Source organism: Lepidochelys olivacea (genome assembly GCF_965140295.1).
Source record: "Lepidochelys olivacea isolate rLepOli2 genome assembly, chromosome: 11".
NCBI lineage: Eukaryota > Metazoa > Chordata > Testudines > Cheloniidae > Lepidochelys > Lepidochelys olivacea.
Genome location: NC_140421.1, coordinates 33,216,776 through 33,236,548, shown reverse-complemented (window position 1 = coordinate 33,236,548; position 19,773 = coordinate 33,216,776). Strand labels below are relative to the sequence as shown.

Below are 19,773 nucleotides of genomic sequence, written 5' to 3'. Positions count from 1 at the left end.
ACTCTTTATTTATTGGAAGTTAACAGGGTCCCCTCATGGAGTTTCCTTAGAATTGTTCCATTAGGATTAAGATGGGATTTGCCCCCAGGAAGAAAAACTCGTGAGTCCTACCCTCCAATTTTGCAGATCCTTCATGGTCCACATGGTTTTGGAGGATCTTCTGGAGACACAGGGTCATCCACAAGAAGGTTCTATGACTTCACCAACTTTGGGTACCTTGCAGCTGTGCTCTGGTTCTCTGGCAGCAGAGGCAATGTGTGAGAGCAGGGGCACATGGGGTCATGTCCCCCCCCATCCCCCCATTTCTGCCTTCCATTTAGCACAGAGCGTTTTGAACTCTGGGCACACCCCACAGTTTGAAAACTGTCCTCCTGCCAGGAACTGGCAGATCAGAAGCTGGTGGAAGTTGCCCAGCCCACTTGGGCGCCTGTCTCTCCGCACTGGCCACCTCCGTCAGGCCACCTCCGCCACCTCTGCACAGCTGGGTGCTCCCCAGGCAGGGCAGGCAGCACAGCCTGGGCTGCACCCGAAGGAGCCTGGTGTCAGCTGGCAGTGCACCCTGGAGCTGTCCCCTGTCTGCAGAGCCCGGCTACCATGAGATGCTCCCTGAGGTGCTTGCTCACCATTACCCTAGTGCTCCTGGCTCTGCTGCTGCTCCTCAGCCCAGAGGTGACACATGGGGTGATCATGTGCCCCCCACCTTCAAGAGTTATGTGCCCCACACACCTTTAAATTGTGCCCTCCCCTCACCATCAAGAGTTATGCGTGGTCTCTGCCTGGCAGTGTGACTCCACTGGAGTTGTTAGGGATACTGCCTGGAACCCCTTTTAAAGATGTTTACCATAGCAGAGGGGGCTCTGTTTCTCTGTGCAGTGGTGGGAGAAGAGGCACATCAATTCAGCCCGCCTCATTCCACCCCCCCCCCCCAACCTACAGAAAGGCTTCCTCACAGCCTGGGTGAAAGAGAGAGTAGTTCTCTTTACCTTCTATGTGTGGAAGGATAGCTCTATGCACAGAGGTGTTCTATCACTGCATGTATCCTAAGGGTATGATCTGGCCCCTAAGAAAGTTTTCATTATAGTATTGTACTTTCATTTCAATTAAAACCATTTTATTCTTTATTTTAAATTTTCTTCAGTGCTCTTTGCAATGCAAATATTACTTCATTGTGCTGGCACAGAGGTTCCCTTACTTGTCAAGGGGATTTTGATGGTCCAAAGAGCACTTTCTATTGGTCCACAGAGAGCTAGCTCTCACCCTTGTTTCCAGGTGAGAGAAACTGTGTAGATGGGAGGAAAAGATTAAGGGCCGGATCCTCAGGCTCAGTGCACTGCTTTTTTCCCCTCCTTTTCTCTGGGTGTTCTCTGGGTGTCTTAAAGCCACCCTTTATTCCTCCCCCTCATACTGCACTGAATGCTACTTGGCTGGGCCAGAAGATCCATCCCAAAATGAAGTACGTAAGGCAGTAAGATTATCTTTGTCAAAAAGGTCAAGAAACTTATCGCACTAAAGACAGCTGCAAATACATAAAATCTGTCCTTATATTACTTTTCTATCTAAGTAATTGCTGTAGTTGCCACAAAGATATTATATGATCTTGAATGGGAGAATAGATGGTACATGCTTTTATGAAGGATAGGATGCACAAGATGTGAAAATGTTATTAATATCACTATTAAGATGTGACCTACTATGAAAAAAATTGGAGAACCCCTGTGTATTAGCACATGAGAACCCAATGTTGAAACTGACTAACCTGATTTTATGATCCCAACTGAGTGAAATGTAAACATTCAAAATATAATAAGCAGTGGGAAAATATATTTGAATGTAGTATTGGTTTTAATAATAAAGAACTATTAGAAATAGATTTGAGATATTAAAATATCTGACCTGATAATGCCCCCTTTATGAACTAGAATTTGAGAATTCCCAGGGCATAGTCTATAGCCAAGACCAAGAAGTTAGTCACTTGAATTTTTGAATCATTTACAAGAATATTACTTGTAAGTTCCAGTCCTGCTTCTGTTAAACTATTTACATCAAAAGGAATTTTGCCATGAGGGTGGATGAAGGCCAGTGGTCTATCTTGGGATATTACATTATACATGGTGGTAAAATCTAGTTGTTTATATTTTTTGTTTGTTTTTTTATTTTTGCAGTTGTCAGGTGCAGAACAGAAGTGGTGGCTGAAATCCATGGATCATGGAACTAACCATCATTCACCGTATGTACTCTATTTGCAGGCAACATTATTATAAACTTTTGTTGATATTTCTTGTATGGAGAAAAATTTAGTGAAATAAGTGATTTTTTTAAATGACTATTGAATGATCCCAAGTTGTTAACAAAGCTCACTTCTGACAGGTCATCTACGAAAAGCATAAATAATTCTTTGAAAGACCTTGTTAACAAAACCACATTATCTGATAATTGTGACTCTTTTTTCCTTTCTCTTGTCTTCCCCTTTTTTTTATCTACACGTGGCCTGCACTTTTCCTTGCCAGGTCAAATTTAAAGTCTGGAGCACTGACGGAGTCTTTATTTCTTTTGGTAAAGAATTTAGGATACTGGGGATCTTGAGTACAATAAATAATCAACAGAATATATGTGTAGACTTAATACTTGAACTAAGGACTTAGCAGCTAATTCAAGCAGGAATATTGTCAGAGTGCTGTTCCCGCTACAAAGGTTAGCAACATCTCTAACACCTAAATCAGTAATAATAACACTTAGCTCTTATATGAGGCTTCATATATGAGGATCCAAGAAGTCCCTAACAGCAGAACAGACGGAGAATAACTGCACAATGGAGGTGAAACTATTGTGTAATGTTACAACTACTGCGAAGGTGGATGAAGGCTGCAGCAAATAGAGGATCTCCAGTCGTCACAGTGCCCATGCCATTGGTTTCAAGTTCTCTTTCTGTCAAGGATAGTGTGGTGACTGTTGTGCACCAGTGTCCCCACTTTAAAAGAAGTCCCGCACAGGCATCTTCCAGTTTTTGGGAAAAAATAACATTTGCACAAGTCAAAAGTCTGGTGGCGATCGGCAAGTGGTGACGGGAACAGGACAGTGAAATCAGGAAATTCCTGGTTACAGACTGACACACAGGCGGTGGGTGTGTGATACAATTTTCTTGCTTGCTTGAGGATTGAGGCGGGTCAAATATCTTGGCAGCTGCATTCGCGACTGAGCAATCCTTTTTAGGATCCACTCTGCTCACCCCACTTGGGTAGGGTGTTAGAAAAGGTACCCTAAAAATAGTCTTTCCTCTGTTTTTCCTTGCTGGATAGCTGCATCCATCAGGATCACCACCCCAGCGGTCAAAAATGTAAGAAACTCTTCAACTTGGGAATTTGGAACGTACATACCCTGATGGACAACTCAAACAGCAACCGACCAGAGCAAAGTACAACCATTATTGCTCATTAATTGAGTCGGTTTGACATCGATATTGCTGCTTTGTCCAAAACTAGAAGAGCTGATGAAGGACAGGTGAGGGAGGAGAAAGGAGGAAACACCTATTTCTGGAAGGGGAAATCTATAGATGAACCCTGATTGCCTGTAGTGGGCTTTGCTATAAAGAATAAGCTCGTAAGGTGCCTCTCTGAGGTACCTGTTGGCATCAATGAGCAGTTTATGACACTCCGATTGAGGCTTGCAAAAAATCAACAGGCAACTATTTTGAGTGCCTATGCACCAACACTAGATGCTGATGAGAATGTAAAGGAAGGTTTTTATTCTCAGTTGGAAACCATTTTATCAGAGACCCCTACAGAAGACAAGATCATACTTCTGGGGGATTTCAATGCATGTGTGGGACGAGACGCAGACCTGTGGAAGGGAACAATCAGGAAAGAAGGAGTTGGCAAAAGCAATTCAAATGGAATTCTGCTCCTGACCAAGTGTGCTAAACATGAACTTATTATTACGAACACACTCTTCCGACAAAAGGAAAAGTTCAAAACATCTTGGAGACATCCACAGTGAAAGCATTGGCATGTCCGTGACTACGTTATAGTTCGTGCCCGAGATCATAGCGACGTACTTCTCACAAGAGCAATGACAAGTGCTGATGACTGTTGGACTGATCATCACCTTATTCTATCCACAATGTGGAGGCTGCAAAAGAAACAGGTCAGGCACAAGTTGAAGATTCAAGATTTGAAGGACCCTATTAGCGTGACCACTTCCAAGCAGTCTTAGAAGAAAAGCTCCCATCAGCGTTTCCAGAAGAAATTTAGGAACACTGGAGCCATTTGAAAGCAGTAATCATCAATGCCTTCAAGGAAACCATAGGCTACCAAACCAGAAAACATCAGGACTGGTTTGATGAGAATGATGCTGAAATTGAGCAACTAATTAATGAGAAGAGAATGGCTTTTCATGCTTGGCAGAATGACATAAATTGTAATATAAAGAGAGAAGCCCATGCCAAGGCAAAGGCGGAAGTCCAACGTAAAACCAGAGAACTCAAGAACAAATGGTGGACTGAGAAAACGCAAGAACTCCAACATCTCGCGGATATCCACAATAATGTGATTTCTTTAGTGCCACCAAGGCTGTTTATGGGCCAATTTGCCATTGGTATGAATCCTCTTCTCTCTAAGGATGGAACCACACTTCTGAAGGACAATGAAGCCATCAATTCTCGCTGGAAAGAACATTGTAAAGATCTCCTTATCCGTTATTCTATAGTTGCAGATGAAGTCCTTGAGCAAATCCCTCAATGACCATTTAAAGATGAGCTCGGAGACCCTCCTAATTTGTATGAGGTATACAATGCCACCAAGCAGATAAAGAACAACAAGGCAGCAGGTCTAGATGGGATCCCCGCTGAAATCTTTAAAGGCGGTGGACCAGAGTTAATTCAGCAGCTTTACCTGCTTATCCTTAAAATCTGGATAAAGGAGGAGATACCCAGTGAAATGAGGGATGCCCTGATTGTCACCCACTTCAAGAAAGGGGATAAAGCAATTGTGGAAATTATTGTGGTATCTCCCTCCTAGCCATTGCATGCAAAGTTCTGGCGCAGATCCTTGCAACTTGCCTTCTGCCCGTGTCAGAAGAAATTTTACAGGAGTCACAGAGTGGTTTCCGACCATGCCGTGGAACTGTGGATATGATCTTCACAGCACGGCAGCTGCAAGAAAAGTGTCGGGAGCAAAACCAACCACTGTACATGGCTTTTATTGATTTAACTAAAGCCTTTGATTCAGTGAATCGCCATGCCCTCTGGACTGTACTCTCTAAGGTTGGATGTCCTGATAAATACATCAGTGTCCTAAAATTGCTTCATGATAACATGAAAGCAACTGTTCTGAGCAGCACTGGTCCCAAGAGTGAACCTTTCAAAGTACAAACAGGAGTAAAACAAGGCTGTATCATCTCTCCAACCATGTTTGTGGTTTTTATCACTGTCATTCTTTACCTAGTTGCTGGGAAGTTTACAGCTGGCATTGAAATCACTTACAGAATGGATGGAAAGCTGTTCAGGCTAAGCAAGCTGAAAGCCAAGAGTAAAGATCTACGCAACATCTATTGTGGAACTTCAGTATGCTGATGACAACGCAATCTTTGCCCACTCTGAGAAAGATCTTCAAACTTTCTTGAATGTGTTTGTCAGTGCTTATGCATGTCTTGGTCTCACTCTTAATATCAAGAAGACTAAAGTGCTCTATCAGCCCTCTCCAAATGAGGTATTACATGCCCCATCTGTCAAAATCAATGGAGTGGCACTGGAGAATGTCGATCATTTCCTCTACCTTGGTATTTTCCACTGAATGCATCTGATGAAGTGAGCTGTAGCTCATGAAAGCTTATGCTCAAATAAATTGGTTAGTCTCTAAGGTGCCACAAGTCCTCCTTTTCTTTCTACCTTGGAAGTCATATTTCATCCAAGGCAGATATTGATGCAGAAATTCAACATCGCCGGAGCTGAGCCAGTGTAGCTTTTCCTTGTTTAGGGCACACGGTTTTTGAAGATCACGACATTCAAACAGACACCAAGCTCCTTGTTTATCAAGCCGTTATTCTCCCAACACTATTGTATGGGTCCAAAACTTGGACAACCTATAGAGGCTTCACATCTTCAAAGTGCTTTGCAGACATTGTCCCCAAAGACTTCTGCACAGGCATAAGTCTTTGAATGGCCATGGACTTAATATGTTAGTGGTATCATTAGAAGCCCTGAATGCTTGAACCCTGGTTCTAACAGTTAACACTTTCCGGTTCCTATTTCAGATGTTTTTATTTGTGATTTTTAAGCCTGCCCATGTAGCCCATTAATGACTTGAGTGCTGAAACAGGATTGGAGGTTTTTACATTATTTTACTCTTCCATTTAAGAAAACAACAAAACCAAAAACATTCATCTTGTAAGTTAAAAACCAGGAACAAAATATTTACATATAGAGCATATGAAATTGGATAAGTCATCCTTTGTCCTTGTCTCTGCTTTCTGCCATGGCCAGCCACAGGAAGATAACCCTAGGTTAGGGGATCCTTTGATGTTGTAAAACCAGGATAAGGCTCCTACACCACCACTCCTCCCTGTGGCTGGCTTGAGAGTTCCCCGGGCTTCTTTATGCCTTTGGGATCACTGGTCCTTGGTGCCATTGGCAGGCAGTGTAATTTAGAGCAGCCTTCAGGCTGCTTCTAGTTTATGGCATAGCCTGGCACAGGGTTGATCCAGGATCAGGGAAATGCAGAGATGTCTTACAGCAACCTTTTTACAATTCTCCTGAGTTGCATTGTGTGCTCATCAGCTGCAGCTAAAGAACAGGGCCTTCCTGTCCAAGAAAATCTTAGGATGTGTAAGTAGCAAAATGCTACATTTAAAAAAGAATACTTTTAGAACAGAAGAATGTAGAATCTATAGTTTGTTATCCTTGCGGTGCATGATAATGTAGGAGGTGTTGCAGTAGGGACAGACAGTTAGACAGGTTTCAGAGTAACAACTGTGTTATTCTGTATTCGCAAAAAGAAAAGGAGGACTTGTGGCACTTTAGAGACTAACCAATTTATTTGAGCATAAGCTTTCATGAGCTACTGCTCACTTCATCGGATGCATACTGTAGAAAATACAGAAGATGTTTTTATACACACAAACCATGAAAAAATGGGTGTTTATCACTACAAAAGGTTTTCTCTCCCCCCACCCCACTCTCCTGCTGGTAATAGCTTATCTAAAGCGATCACTCTCCTTACAATGTGTATGATAATCAAGGTGGGCCATTTCCAGCACAAATCCAGGTTTTCTCCCCACCCCCCCCAACAAACCCACTCTCCTGTTGGCAACAGCTTATCTAAAGAAACAGTTAGACAGTTCCTTAGTGTACAGCCTGAGTAGGCAGGCAAAGCTCCTGTTGTTTACCTTCTCTGCAGGGTTGATTTGGTCAGTAGATCCATGACTACACTAATCACTACAGATCTGCTGACCCTACCGCCCACTTTCCCCTACACTAGCCCTCTCCCTAAACCTCCTGCACATTAGGGCACAGGCAACCCCTATATAAGTGTAAGCCCTTGCCATTTTCTCTCTTCCAAGCAGCAGAGGCATGCTAGTTCTGCTGCCATGCCCAGGATTTTCCCCTAAAAGAGCATCTTTTTGTCAGGGATTGACTCTGAAATGTTTGTATCTAGTTTACAGTTTTTTCCACGTTTCCATGATCGATTCTGGAGGGATTGTTGGTATATTTCTTCGAGGGGCTGGTATAGAGGTAAGGTTGTTCCTTTATTATAAAAAATATTAGCTCTGTCCAGAATGCAATATTGAATACAAGATCCAGAAGCAAATTACTTTTTCATCATGATCTAGATTGTTTTGGGGCATTTCATTTCTTCCAAGTGGCTGAGTCTGGGGGCAGCATGTCTTGAGGACATGAGGCAGGCCTGAGACAAATGGGGGTTACAAAATTGCCATGCCATGCACTTCTGATGTGAATCTGACTAATGGTTGGACAGAAACAGGTGAATAAAATAACTGATGTGCTGATTAAACTGTATTTGAAATTTTAATTTTTTTATTCTCAGCTTCACCCTATACCTGGAACAGCTTATGAACCCTTGTCAACCAATAGTCGTCCCTCTCCATCTTTCTATCCACCCTAATGCTCATTTCTTCCACAAATCCTTTATATGCTGGTCTCCTTACCAATGTTAGCCTGTTTTGGTCTCTGTTAGATGGTAAATTCTCCTCAACAGGGACCTTGTCCACTTATTTTTGAAGTTATGGTATTATGGGCTTGACCCAATGCCCATTGAAGTCAAGCATTACATCAAGCCCTGTGGGACAGATTCTGATACCCACACTTACAGTGAATATGACTTTATTCCACACTTCTCCACTGAAGTCAGTGATACCACTTGTAGAGTAAGGTGCTACTTAAAGTGAGTAAGGTTATCAAATCTGGTCCTTTATTATCAATACGATATTTTCTCATACAATCATTTAATTTTTTATGCTTTGTTCTACTGTCATTTTAAAATACTTTACTTTGCATAATTTGCAGCTGTATGTTATAGTTACATAGGACTGTCTCTTCCCACAAGTGTAGGTAGTACCTAGCACATCATAGTCATTACCATAATGCAGATAATGACTTTATTTATATTTCCTACAGACTATTCAATAAACTGCAATCTGAAACTGCCCTTCATATGTGAAAAATCTAATGCATCCTTACTGGAGAAACATGAGCCAGAATATCACCCCCCTAAAGGTGGATGCCCTAAAGAATGGATTCTGTTTCAGAACAAGGTAAAAGGGGAATATAGGACAATCATCATTAGCTGCATTATGTCAACCTAACTTTGTAGCATAGACTAAGCCTCACTTTCAGTCCAGAGTGTTTAAACCAGATCCCTCCTTTGCAGAGGACTCGGTAGCCCTCAGCCCCAACCCCTCTTCTTCTTTCAGGTGTCCCACAGCTCTCCTTCTCAATGTTTGCATCTCTATCAAGTTCCTTCTCCTGGGCTCATGGGTACAAAAGCCCTTGTTCTTGGGATCTGCATTAATTCAGGATAGCTGATGCCTTAAAACCAGGTTCTTTCCCAGCTGCCTCCCCCACTTTGTAGTTCAGCTCTTTTTCTCCCTGGGCTGAGAGAGATTAGCAGATGGCAATCCTTGCCCTCTTGTGAAAAGGGAGGCAGCTATATGCTGTTCTCCTTCTCCAGGCTCCTCCCACTTAGCTGTGAGAGAGGGGAGCCTTGTCCCACCCTGCATTACAAGGCTTCTGGGCCTTTAAAGAAACAGTAACCTTGGTTTCCCCCAAGCATTAACTACATCTCTGGGACCATCTTCCTCTCTCCCAACACCTGCCTCTGCCCTTCTGTAGGCCTTCATCTGCTCCAAAAGTCCTAGGAATCTTAAAGGAAAACAGGGTTGACTGACCCTACTATCCTTAAAGGAACAGTCACCCTGTTATAGGCACCTTGCTGAATCAGAGCCTGAATGCATTTATCTATAATTGCATTTCTAATACTTTCTCACAGAAAGCAAGATAAGTGAGGTGTGAGGGTTTTAGGGTCATTGGTTTATGAATTACAACTAAGATACAATAAATCTTAAAGAGAAACTGAACTCCTGCTACATTGCATAAGCTTTTACCATTTTTATTTTGCAGTGTTTTCTAAAGCTAGTACACAGATTTTTAAAATTTAAAGATGCCAATGAAGTATGTGAAACTTTTGGAGGCACTCTTCCATCAATCTCAAGCCAAGCTGAACAAGGTATGATGATAAATTCAAGGCTCTTTATACTATGTAGCACTTTAGACCAAAATAATATGTCAAGCACCTTCCCCAGTCTATGCAGCAGAACTGCACAGAATCGTGCAGCAGACTAGGAATTATGTGGCAGTGTTATCTGATTGTAAAATCATTCAGTTACTTTGAGTCTTACTGAAATAATTCTAAAAATTCACAATAAAATAAATACCTATAACTAATGCCTTTAATTATTTGCCCTGTGTCAGAGGAATTCTGTCTGCCACAGAATGGGAAATGCACACACAATGGGCAAACCATGGAAAAAGGAAAAGAACCAGTTCAAAGACCAGTTTCTTTTCCTACCCTTGCATATGAAAGGAATTGGAAATTGTAAAGACTACCAGAGATTTATGACGAGTGGAGGGGCTGTGTCTGAAGCAGTTCCCAAACTTTACTTCATATGTTAAAACCTCATTGAGATGAATGCAGTGAAGAGAAGACATTTGCTGCAAATGGCTCTCTACAGATGTGCAGACTACCTATCTGTTGAGAGAGACATCTGTTAATACATTTGTATTTGTGTAGTGGGTGGGTAGTTGCCTACAGATATGTCTGAAGAAGTAGCTCACAACAGATCTCCGTATTATATGTAGCATTATTTTTATAGGTAAGTGACCTCCAGCCAACTCAATTCAGTGCAGTGGAATACAGAAAGTAGACCAAGCAGATCACTTCAGTAGTTAACAGTGCGCAGTGGAAGAGCAGTTTTCTGCTCTGTCTCAGCATTGGGTATTGGGATGGACCCACACTGGAACTCAAGTGACTGAGACTGGAGCAATTCAGAACTCTTTTAGCCCTAGAAAAGCCTATTCTGCTTCAAACATTTCTTAACATGATTGTGTAAATGGAAGTTCATTTCAATTGATTGATATTTAGCATAATAAATTAGTCCTGATGACAGATTTCTGCCAGGCAAGTTAGTGCAATGGCAAAGCTGTGGTGGAGAAAGACAGCTCTGCCACAATTTAGGTAACCACCTCTTCCTGCCAGCCTTCCCTCCCTCCCTCATGTACTGTGGCCCTTTCTGTAGCTGGCTATCAGATAGTGACAAATCCTGAGAGGTTTTAACCTTTAATGGGTTTGTCTAGTTTAGGAAAAGAGTTTGGGACTAACCTGGAGCTAGCTAACATATAGCAGGTAGCTAACTCCAAGCTAGTCTCAATCTCTTTCCTAACATATAGCAGGTAGATAGTTCTAAATGTCTTAACTAACATTCAGTGCTTAATTTGTAATGAAAGAGGTGCTGGGGCTCAAGCAATTAGGTGCTGGGGCTCAAGCAATTATTTTACATTCATAACTGACGTGGCAAGCCCAGAGGTGTCGGGGCTCTGAACTGCCAAACCTAGAGGTGCTGGGGCTCAGCCCTGGCAAGCCCTGCCACACATTAAGGACCGGTAACCTCACCCAATAGTGGGTGTTGCCATAGAGAACAAAGAGTGGCTGGTTTGGGATTCCTGAGTAGAGCCTTTCTCAGTTGGAACTGATCCTCTCCCTCTATCCTGACTTTCTCTGTTTCTTGGTTGAGTAAGTCAGACACATATTCAGTAAGTGGTTCTGTTTTAGAGGCATGCCCAGTCAGAGAGCGAGGTGTGTGGGAAGCAAGTGAGACTGTCCATGCCCTCAAAGAGGGCATGGAGCCCACTTTTGATGCTTCTGTGGGGAGTCAATAGAAGGTCTTACAGAACAGTAGGGAGGCACCGTCTGAAATTTGGGTAGAGACGCAAGGAGATAGGGTTGATGTCAGGGAGGGAGAGGAGGAGAGAGACAGAAACAAGTTAAACTCATCTCCTGGCCCTCAGTTAGACCTTAGCCTGTTAGAATGCTAATCCTTTCAAATGATTTTTTTAAATAATGTCCTTGTTGGATATGGAAAGGATGGAATGATAAAATTACAAAACACTTAATACTCTATTAAAATGGCTTATTGCACTTTCAAGGACTACGGTGGGAAATGAAGTAATGTAGATGGGGGTTGTATTATTTTATTTTATGCAAGCTGCTTTTCAAATGTTTACTGTGGTTTTCTAAATCATAGTATGTAAATATTTATTTTTCTGCCCAACAGATTTTTTAACATCCTTGCTTCCTGGTTTGGAAGAAAACATTTGGATTGGTTTGAAGTTTATTTTCAGCACAAGGGAAAACAAATGGGTAGATGGCAGTAGACTGCTGTACGGTAACTTTCACCCATTGCTGAGAGGAACGCTAAGAAAGATTCCACTTGATGTAAGTTATTTATTTGAATATACAAATCCAGGTGATCTTTTGTCCTATAAAAAGTATAGAATGTTGGTGTTTTGGTAACTGTATCAAAATAACAAAAGAGAAAAAAAAATGTAAAGGACCCAAACCAAGAAATTGTATTCTTAATTGGCAGACATCGTGACCAGTAATGACTGAGCTCTTCGTATCTTTATTCGGATGAGATGTTTTGAACACTAATTAATTATTAAGATGGAAAGGGATGTAAAAATTGAAATCTCTTTAGTCTCTGCATATCCAATATGTAGCTGAAGTGCCACGTTCCATAAAAATGTAGGCAGCAGAGGGATGTTACTATATAGTTTTTGGTTCAGTTATGTGCAGAATACATCCATAAACCATTATACATCATTGTTTTTGTCATAAATATAAAGGGAAGGGTAAACCCCTTTAAAATCCCTCCTGGCCAGAGGAAAACTCCTCTCACCTGTAAAGGGTTAAGAAGCTAAAGGTAACCTTGCTGACACCTGACTAAAATGACCAATGAGGAGACAAGATACTTTCAAAAGCTGGGAGGAGGGAGGGAAACAAAGGGTCTCTGTCTGTCTATATGCTGCTTTTGTCCGGGATAGACCAGGAATGGAGTCTTAGAACTTTTAGTAAGTAATCTAGCTAGGTATGTGTTAGATTACGATTTCTTTAAATGGCTGAGAAAAGAATTGTGCTGAATAGAATAACTATTTCTGTCTGTGTATCTTTTTTGTAACTTAAGGGTTTGCCTAGAGGGATTCTCTATGTTTTGAATCTAATTACCCTGTAAGGTATCTACCATCCTGATTTTACAGAGGGGATTTCTTTACTTCTATTTACTCCTATTTCTATTAAAAGTCTTCTTGTAAGAAAACTGAATGTTTTTTCATTGTTCTCAGATCCAAGGGTTTGGGTCTGTGGTCACCTATGCAAATTGGTGAGGTTTTTTATCCAACATTTCCCAGGAGAGGGGAGGGTGCAAGTGTTGGGAGGATTGTTCATTGTTCTTAAGATCCAAGGGTCTGGGCCTGTAGTCACCTAGGCAAATTGGTGAGGCTTTTTACCAAACCTTGTCCAGGAAGTGGGGTGCAAGGTTTTGGGAAGTATTGGGGGGAAAGACGTTTCCAAACAGCTCTTCCCCAGTAACCAGTATTTGTTTGGTGGTGGTAGCGGCCAATCCAAGGACAAAGGGTGGAATATTTTGTACCTTGGGGAAGTTTTGACCTAAGCTGGTAAAGATAAGCTTAGGAGGTTTTCATGCAGGTCCCCACATCTGTACCTTAGCGTTCAGAATGGGGGAGGAACCTTGACAGTTTTCCTGGCTGCGCTGTTCATGGAGCAGCATAAGAAACATAATGGAATGCCATTGATTAACAAGAATTTTTAAAGAGTATAGTGGGTCCAGGTAATTTTTTTCACAAACAAACAATCCAGCAACTAGGTAACATTGCAAAATAAACTAGCTGTGTGTTGTTCTACTGCTCTGCACATACTAAGAGAAATATATTCTCCTAACTTGACCTTCATTCGCGCTCTTCACACAAGAATGCGTGTATCATACATGAACTTGATGAGTTTTCTGGTTTTCAGATGTTTGATGAGGAGATAAACAACCAGTGTGGCGTAATGCTCAACAACCCCAAATCTTCATATGTTGGAACATGGAATTTCTTGCCTTGTGCTGAGAAGCATTTTTTGGGTATCTGCCAGAAGCCAGCAGGTAAGGCTGACTGTGCGTCTAATATCCACCTGCCAAGAAGCCCCTTCATGCATGGATATCACCCCTCCTGAGGCACAATCTCCCTCTATACAGCACCTCAAGAAGGGTGTTCCATGGTGGCAGGATCCTTCTGAGGACTGAGCAGGTCCATACTGGATAGCGGTATCCAGTGGTGGGGCCATGAGGACAAATCTCATCCCTCTTACCAGCCCTGAAAAATTTCCCATACCTACATTTTCCACGACACCATCCACAGCATGAAACCCGCTTTAAGAGGTGTTTGGGGAAAGCCCTGGGCAGTGGAGGCCTTGATAGTGAAGTTCCTGTGGAGTCATGCTTCCAGAGAGTGAAGGGGGGGGCCCCAGGGTCCAGTAGTTGGCATGGAGTACAACGCCTCCAAGTGAAAGGCCCTGACCTTCTTTGTATACTTCGGGGATCTACAGGGCTTGGTGATGAACTTCGTTTCATTCAGTGAGGAATGGAGCAACTGACTCCTCTCCCCCAGAACAACGTGGGCGAAACTCTGTGAGGAGAACCATGCAGAGTTTTAATCCCACTTAACCATCTCCTGTGAGTTTTAACACTGAAGGGATGATATGAGGCCTCATCTATACTTGGAATTAGCCTTGATTTCAGCCATTTGTTTAGCTACCTTAGAGCAAACGCCAGGTGTAGACAATGAGAGCCACAATTTGTACTGGTGCAATTTACCCTGGCTTCAAGCAGAGGTCAGCTCCACTGATACAATGTGTGGCTTTCCTGTTTATACTCGGGACTGGGGAGGAATCACTGCTCCAGTGCAGCTATATTGGTGACTGCCCACTGACTACTGAAATCAGGGCAATTACCCAATCTGAACAAAGCCTTAGTTACTGCGTAACTGCCAAGGGCTTAATATGCGGTACACCCATTTTTGGGGTATGTTCTGCTATGTATAAATTATCCTTTTAAATAATTATTTATTAATTCAAAGGAGGGAAGGATAGTGATTCAGTATGAAAAATGTGAAGGGGATTTTTTAAAATTAATTATTAAAAAAAGAAAATTTAAGATGAACTGCAAAGGCGCTGAACATTAAAAATGCTTGTAAGACTCCAATAAAAGAGTGCAGCTGCTATTGATAAATATATTTCCCTCCAAAAAAGGAAACATGACATTCAGTGAAAGTTCAGTCATTGCTGCAATATGGTCCCCATTATTCTTGGATTGCTAGCCTCTAAACCCCCTGGCATGCAGGGAAGGAGCACTCAGTCTGCTCTTGCAGAAACTGCAATTGTGCCTGGCCACAGCTGAGGATGCTGCAGCAGGGGAGATGTTTTCCACTCTGCCGTGGCATCCTTGGCCAAGTACAGTCTGGCCCTATGGTTTTCATGTCACTTGTGTCACAGAAGCAAGGGAGTCAGCAGCTCAGATGCCTTGGCATCTCAGGCACTTAATGATTATCTCAAAATGTTGTGATAATTACGCTTATAAACATCAGCAATATTCTTTTTTCATCTTTGGGAAATGTACATTTTCCCCCTAACTCTTTACCATTAACCTTTAAGTGTGTGAGGTCTCTGTTGGTCTCACAGTTCTCTTTTGAAGCTCTTTTACATAGAAGCACTTGGCAGTAGTCATGAACTAGTTCAAACATTCTGTTTCTTTCATGTCACCTCTCTAATCCACTGACAGCTGCAAATTGTGCATAAACATAAAATTAATCTTATGGCTCTGCCTTTTGGGAATTGGTCTGTCAGCCTATTCATCAGTCACTTGTTTGCTCTTATTTATACAGACTAATTTTTTCCCTTGACAAGGCTTTGTATTCCTGAGACACCTCTATGTTAGATGCCAATGCACATTTTACAAAATTGTAGGGCCAAATTTAGCTCTGGTATCAGCCCATAAACTTCTTGGAATTATTAGATCCACATGCTCTAATTCCCCATCCATGTGAAGTTTGCATTTTTTATTATTTGCGTGCATCACTTAGTTGGATGCAATTAATGCAGCTCATTGTGATAATATTGGATAATTAGAACCCAAACGGTAAATTTCACCACTTCCAGCACAATACATAAACCAGGTGGCTTTGTGCAAGACTCTGAGCACATGCTATGGAGGCAAACTCTATTACTTCTCTGCCTGCTCCTGCAATGTACTGGCTGGAAGAGCTGCCTGTACCAGTATTTACATAAGAATGAATCCAATGGCTCTTTACTTGACTCATCCCTCTCTCCGTCAGACTGTTCAGAGATGCATGGCCCCTGTTGATTGTCACAACATCTGTGCGCAGTTCTGTAGAAGAATACCACAGTTTCACATTAATTTCACCCAGAGAGTATAGGTGTTTTTTCCCTAATAACTTGAACTCTTCTGAGTTAAATTGAATGAATATGGAAAGCCACAAAGCCGAGTAGTTCTGTTACTGCCTTTCTACCAAGCTTTTATACAGGGACTTACACATTTACATTTAAAAAGAGCTTTACATTTTTCAACAGATACACTCTCTGTCCATTCTGATGTAGTAAAATGGTAGTCTACAACAGTCTATGAATCTTTTTTTTAATTTTATTTTTGATGGTTATTCCCAAAAGAAATTTGAATGGGTTTTGCTGCTGCTATTACAAAAGAAACTGAGAACTAAAATGTTTTGCAGTGTTTATCCCACTTAATGCTTCTATTTCTTGATTATTTACAGGGGCTGCTGACAACCAGACACAGCAAGTCCTTAATGAAACACTGACCTATCAAAATGTCCATTACACAGTAATTCTGGAGAATTTGTCCTGGTATGATGCACTGCAGGAGTGCAAACAGAAAAACATGCAGCTCGTTAGCATCACAGATCAGTACCAACAGGCTTTTCTTACTGTGCAGGCTGCCATTCACAATTACCCACTGTGGATTGGACTCTTCAGCAAAGATGTAAGTTTTATCTCTTCCCCATCCCTCGTAAGAACCATTTTTTAGGGTAGGGTGGAATGGTAAAGGAATGACTGGTGAAACAATGAAACTGAAAATTACTGGGTTATTTTTAAATAGATGTTTTCAGGGGCATCTATTTTCAGTTGCAGAGAACCATCTTGAGGCTAGATGTCTAGTGGGAGGTTAACCAGTCCTGGTGCTCAGGGTTATATACTAGATTTTCAGTTCTCTGAGGTGCACATTCAAGTGTGGAACTCCAATTGATGGACCGATTGAGAGGACACTATGTTCCTCAGGGTTTAAGATGGAAAAAAATGTTTTATATTAGCAGCAAACTATATCATTGCATCATCTTTGCCACTCTGTTGTCAGTGGTTCTATAACTGCCACTGTCATTTGAAATTCTGGGGTGGGGTCAAGGAAGGCCAACCAAAATGTTTTTAAAAAGAGAAAACCTGAAAGATAGCAAATGAAATCCAAAAGCAACTGCTAAAAACTGTTTGAAATATATTGGTAACATCTTATCTTAGAACTTGGAATGGATTTTTTCAGGTGGGGTTTGCTTCTTAATAACGGAGAAAAGTTGTGAAAGGGAATTTTAAAAAAAAATTATGCTTTTTTACCTTAAAAATGTCAATAGTGTTTCTCTTGTGTTTGTTGGAGGACTTCTTGGAAATTCCCAGTGTGGATTGGGAGCTTTCTCATCCGTTAATTAAAGAGTTTGGGGCATGGGTGTGTGAGTGGGTGTTGAATCTTTAACAAACATCTTTTCTTCCAACCATTTATGGATGTTTGAGTTAAATAGGTATTACCAAAAATAAGCAAAAAACAAAGTTTTAAATAGCCTAAATAAAAAATGTTCTCACGGTCAGGTTTCACTTGCTTGGTATCTATGACATCATAATTCTCCTACTTCTGCAGCTGTTCAAAGAGTTTTCCAGGAATAACAGGAAAGAAAAACCTGGTATTTTTTAATGTATAAAATGTACAGGGAATTTTTGAAGAAAACAAACTTTTCATGTTTTATCTGTACTTCACAAGAAGTGAAAAAGAAGACAACCTCTCTCCCCCCCTTTGTAGGTGACCTTTAAGTGGGGATCAAATGCCTCATCCTGTTACATATGGCACTAAAGCTCTGAAACATATAGAAGGGTACTGGCTACACCCAGCAGCTCATACCTGTAGACAATGAGACAGTACCAGGAGAGCTTGCAATTGTAGTACTGAACACACCAGGAAGATATATTCAGCTAAAAAAAAACAAAAAGAAGAAAAAAAAAAGATTATCACAGCTGGTATCAGTTCCTAATATGAGTGGTCTTAAATACAGAAGAAAACTTTTAAATATAACTTTCCTAAAGCATAGATCCTCTTACTTTTCTTGTGTTTTAATATGATTAATTATTATTATATTTTATTATTATTTATTGTCATCTTCATGGCAGGAATATGTCTAATTATAAATTCTAAAAAGTACTTAATATTAAACATTAATATGTTACATTTGCTCTAACATGGGGAAACAACAAGACTGACTCTTAGAAATCGCTTCCAATTTTCATGCACAAATAATTGTGCCCAAAGTTAATTGCAGGTTCAAATGATACCATTTATCTACCTGGCTTTGCCTACAAATCAAGCATAATAGTTAGACATCTAAGTACTGCACTGTTGTTGTGGCCGTGTTTGGTCCTAGGATATTAGAGAGACGAGGTGGGTGCGGTAATATTTTTTTAGTGGACCAACTTCTGTTGGTGAGAGAGACAAACTTTCAAGCTACACAGAGTAGTTATTCAGGTAACCTCTGTGTAAGGTTGAAAGCTCGTCTCTCTCACCAACAAAAGTTGGTCCAATAAAAGATATTACCTCACCCAACTTGTCTCTCTAACATATAAGTATTGTCATTTGCCATTCACAATAGTCGATGTAGTTTTTTTCCGCAGCAAAACTGAATGTGACAGACTTCATTTATTATTTTAACAAGAGACCAAATCCCAAGAGCTGCTGAGCACCTGCAATTCTTGCTAAACACAGGACTTCACCCAGTAGAAATATAGTATCATGTCATTTGATGCACCTAGACACTTTTTTAAGTGTGTAAGTCTCTCATCTTTTATTGGTATGATGTTAGGATGGAAAACATTATGGCTGGGCAGATGGAAAGCGCATTGATTTTAGTCGCTGGTCTGAAGAAGACGAAGAAACAAGTGATGAATGTGTGTTTTTGGATATTGATGGATTCTGGAAAACTTCTGAATGTTCCTCTGAAAATCCAGGTGCTATTTGCTACTTGCCAACAAGTATGTATTCTGAGAAAATACATTCTCATTATTTAAAAAAAAAACAGCTTTCATAAGTAATATACATAGTAAAACTCAGTAACAAAGATGGTTTATAATTATTTTAAAATAAAAATGTTCCATTTATATACACTAAACTTAGACTACTTCCTAGAACAGGCTTGTTTAGTTGTTTGTGTACCAAAAAACCCCCTAGTGCCTTGGAAATGGGCCATCTAACACCTGAGCAAGTTACCCAAGCACTGTGTAATTATTTAGTAACATTCAGGATTGCTGTGTTGACCCAGATTGTGCCCTCCAGATCCGCCCACTGAGGACACCCTCTGCACATGGATCTCCCTCACCTCCATGTGGAAGGAGGACTTAGCCATCTCCCCAGCACCATCTGCACCTCCTCTGGACCCTGTGGAGGCCTCTTCATACAGGCTGGAGTCCATGCTGTCTTATATTAAAATTGTGCATGACCTAAGAGAGTTTTCTTTTTCTTTCAGATGAGACTGAGAAAGAACAAGTTGTTGAACATATTAAATGTCCACGTAAGTTTAAAAATACACCATGGATATCATTTCAAAATAGTTGTTACATTTTCATGATAACAAAAGATAGATGGCAAGAAATGAAATCACAAGAAGCCCACCATTTATGCAAGAAAATAAGTAAGTACTTCTTTTAATTACTGGATTTTAAATTGGCAGTCTCTTTTAAGCTGCTTGTACAGAAACTGAAAAACTAGGGAGGTGAAGCCTACGAGGAGTTTGAAAGATAGCAAATATTGTTGTCTATTTTTTAAAATCGGAGGGGCCAATTTTTAATGCATAAAGAGTATCCTACACAGCAA

General features: G+C 41.0%; 2 protein-coding genes across 4 annotated transcripts in view; one reads left to right on the top strand and one right to left on the bottom strand.

The window, feature by feature from the left end:
* The window catches only part of LY75 (lymphocyte antigen 75), an 81,714-nt gene that overhangs the window by 36,785 nt on the left and 25,156 nt on the right, over positions 1-19,773 (top strand). The window contains exons 19-27 of the mRNA XM_084644098.1: positions 2,163-2,227; positions 7,647-7,723; positions 8,627-8,763; positions 9,629-9,734; positions 11,839-11,999; positions 13,596-13,725; positions 16,409-16,635; positions 18,767-18,935; positions 19,427-19,591. Of these exons, the coding sequence (XP_084500224.1) occupies positions 2,163-2,227; positions 7,647-7,723; positions 8,627-8,763; positions 9,629-9,734; positions 11,839-11,999; positions 13,596-13,725; positions 16,409-16,635; positions 18,767-18,935; positions 19,427-19,591 (1,237 nt within the window). The remainder of the gene's footprint in view (positions 1-2,162; positions 2,228-7,646; positions 7,724-8,626; positions 8,764-9,628; positions 9,735-11,838; positions 12,000-13,595; positions 13,726-16,408; positions 16,636-18,766; positions 18,936-19,426; positions 19,592-19,773) is intronic.
* Positions 14,892-19,773, bottom strand: part of LOC311528734 (uncharacterized protein) — a 31,647-nt gene continuing 26,765 nt past the window's right edge. For 2 of the 3 annotated variants that reach the window (XM_084644112.1, XM_084644111.1), the window contains exons 2-4: positions 19,280-19,432; positions 17,815-17,885; positions 14,892-16,005 (exon numbers count right to left, since the gene is read on the bottom strand). In XM_084644112.1, the coding sequence (XP_084500238.1) occupies positions 15,711-16,005; positions 17,815-17,885; positions 19,280-19,372 (459 nt within the window). In that variant the 5' untranslated portion in view covers positions 19,373-19,432 and the 3' untranslated portion in view covers positions 14,892-15,710. The remainder of the gene's footprint in view (positions 16,006-17,814; positions 17,886-19,279; positions 19,433-19,773) is intronic. The other variant, XR_014713680.1, reaches the window with a different exon arrangement.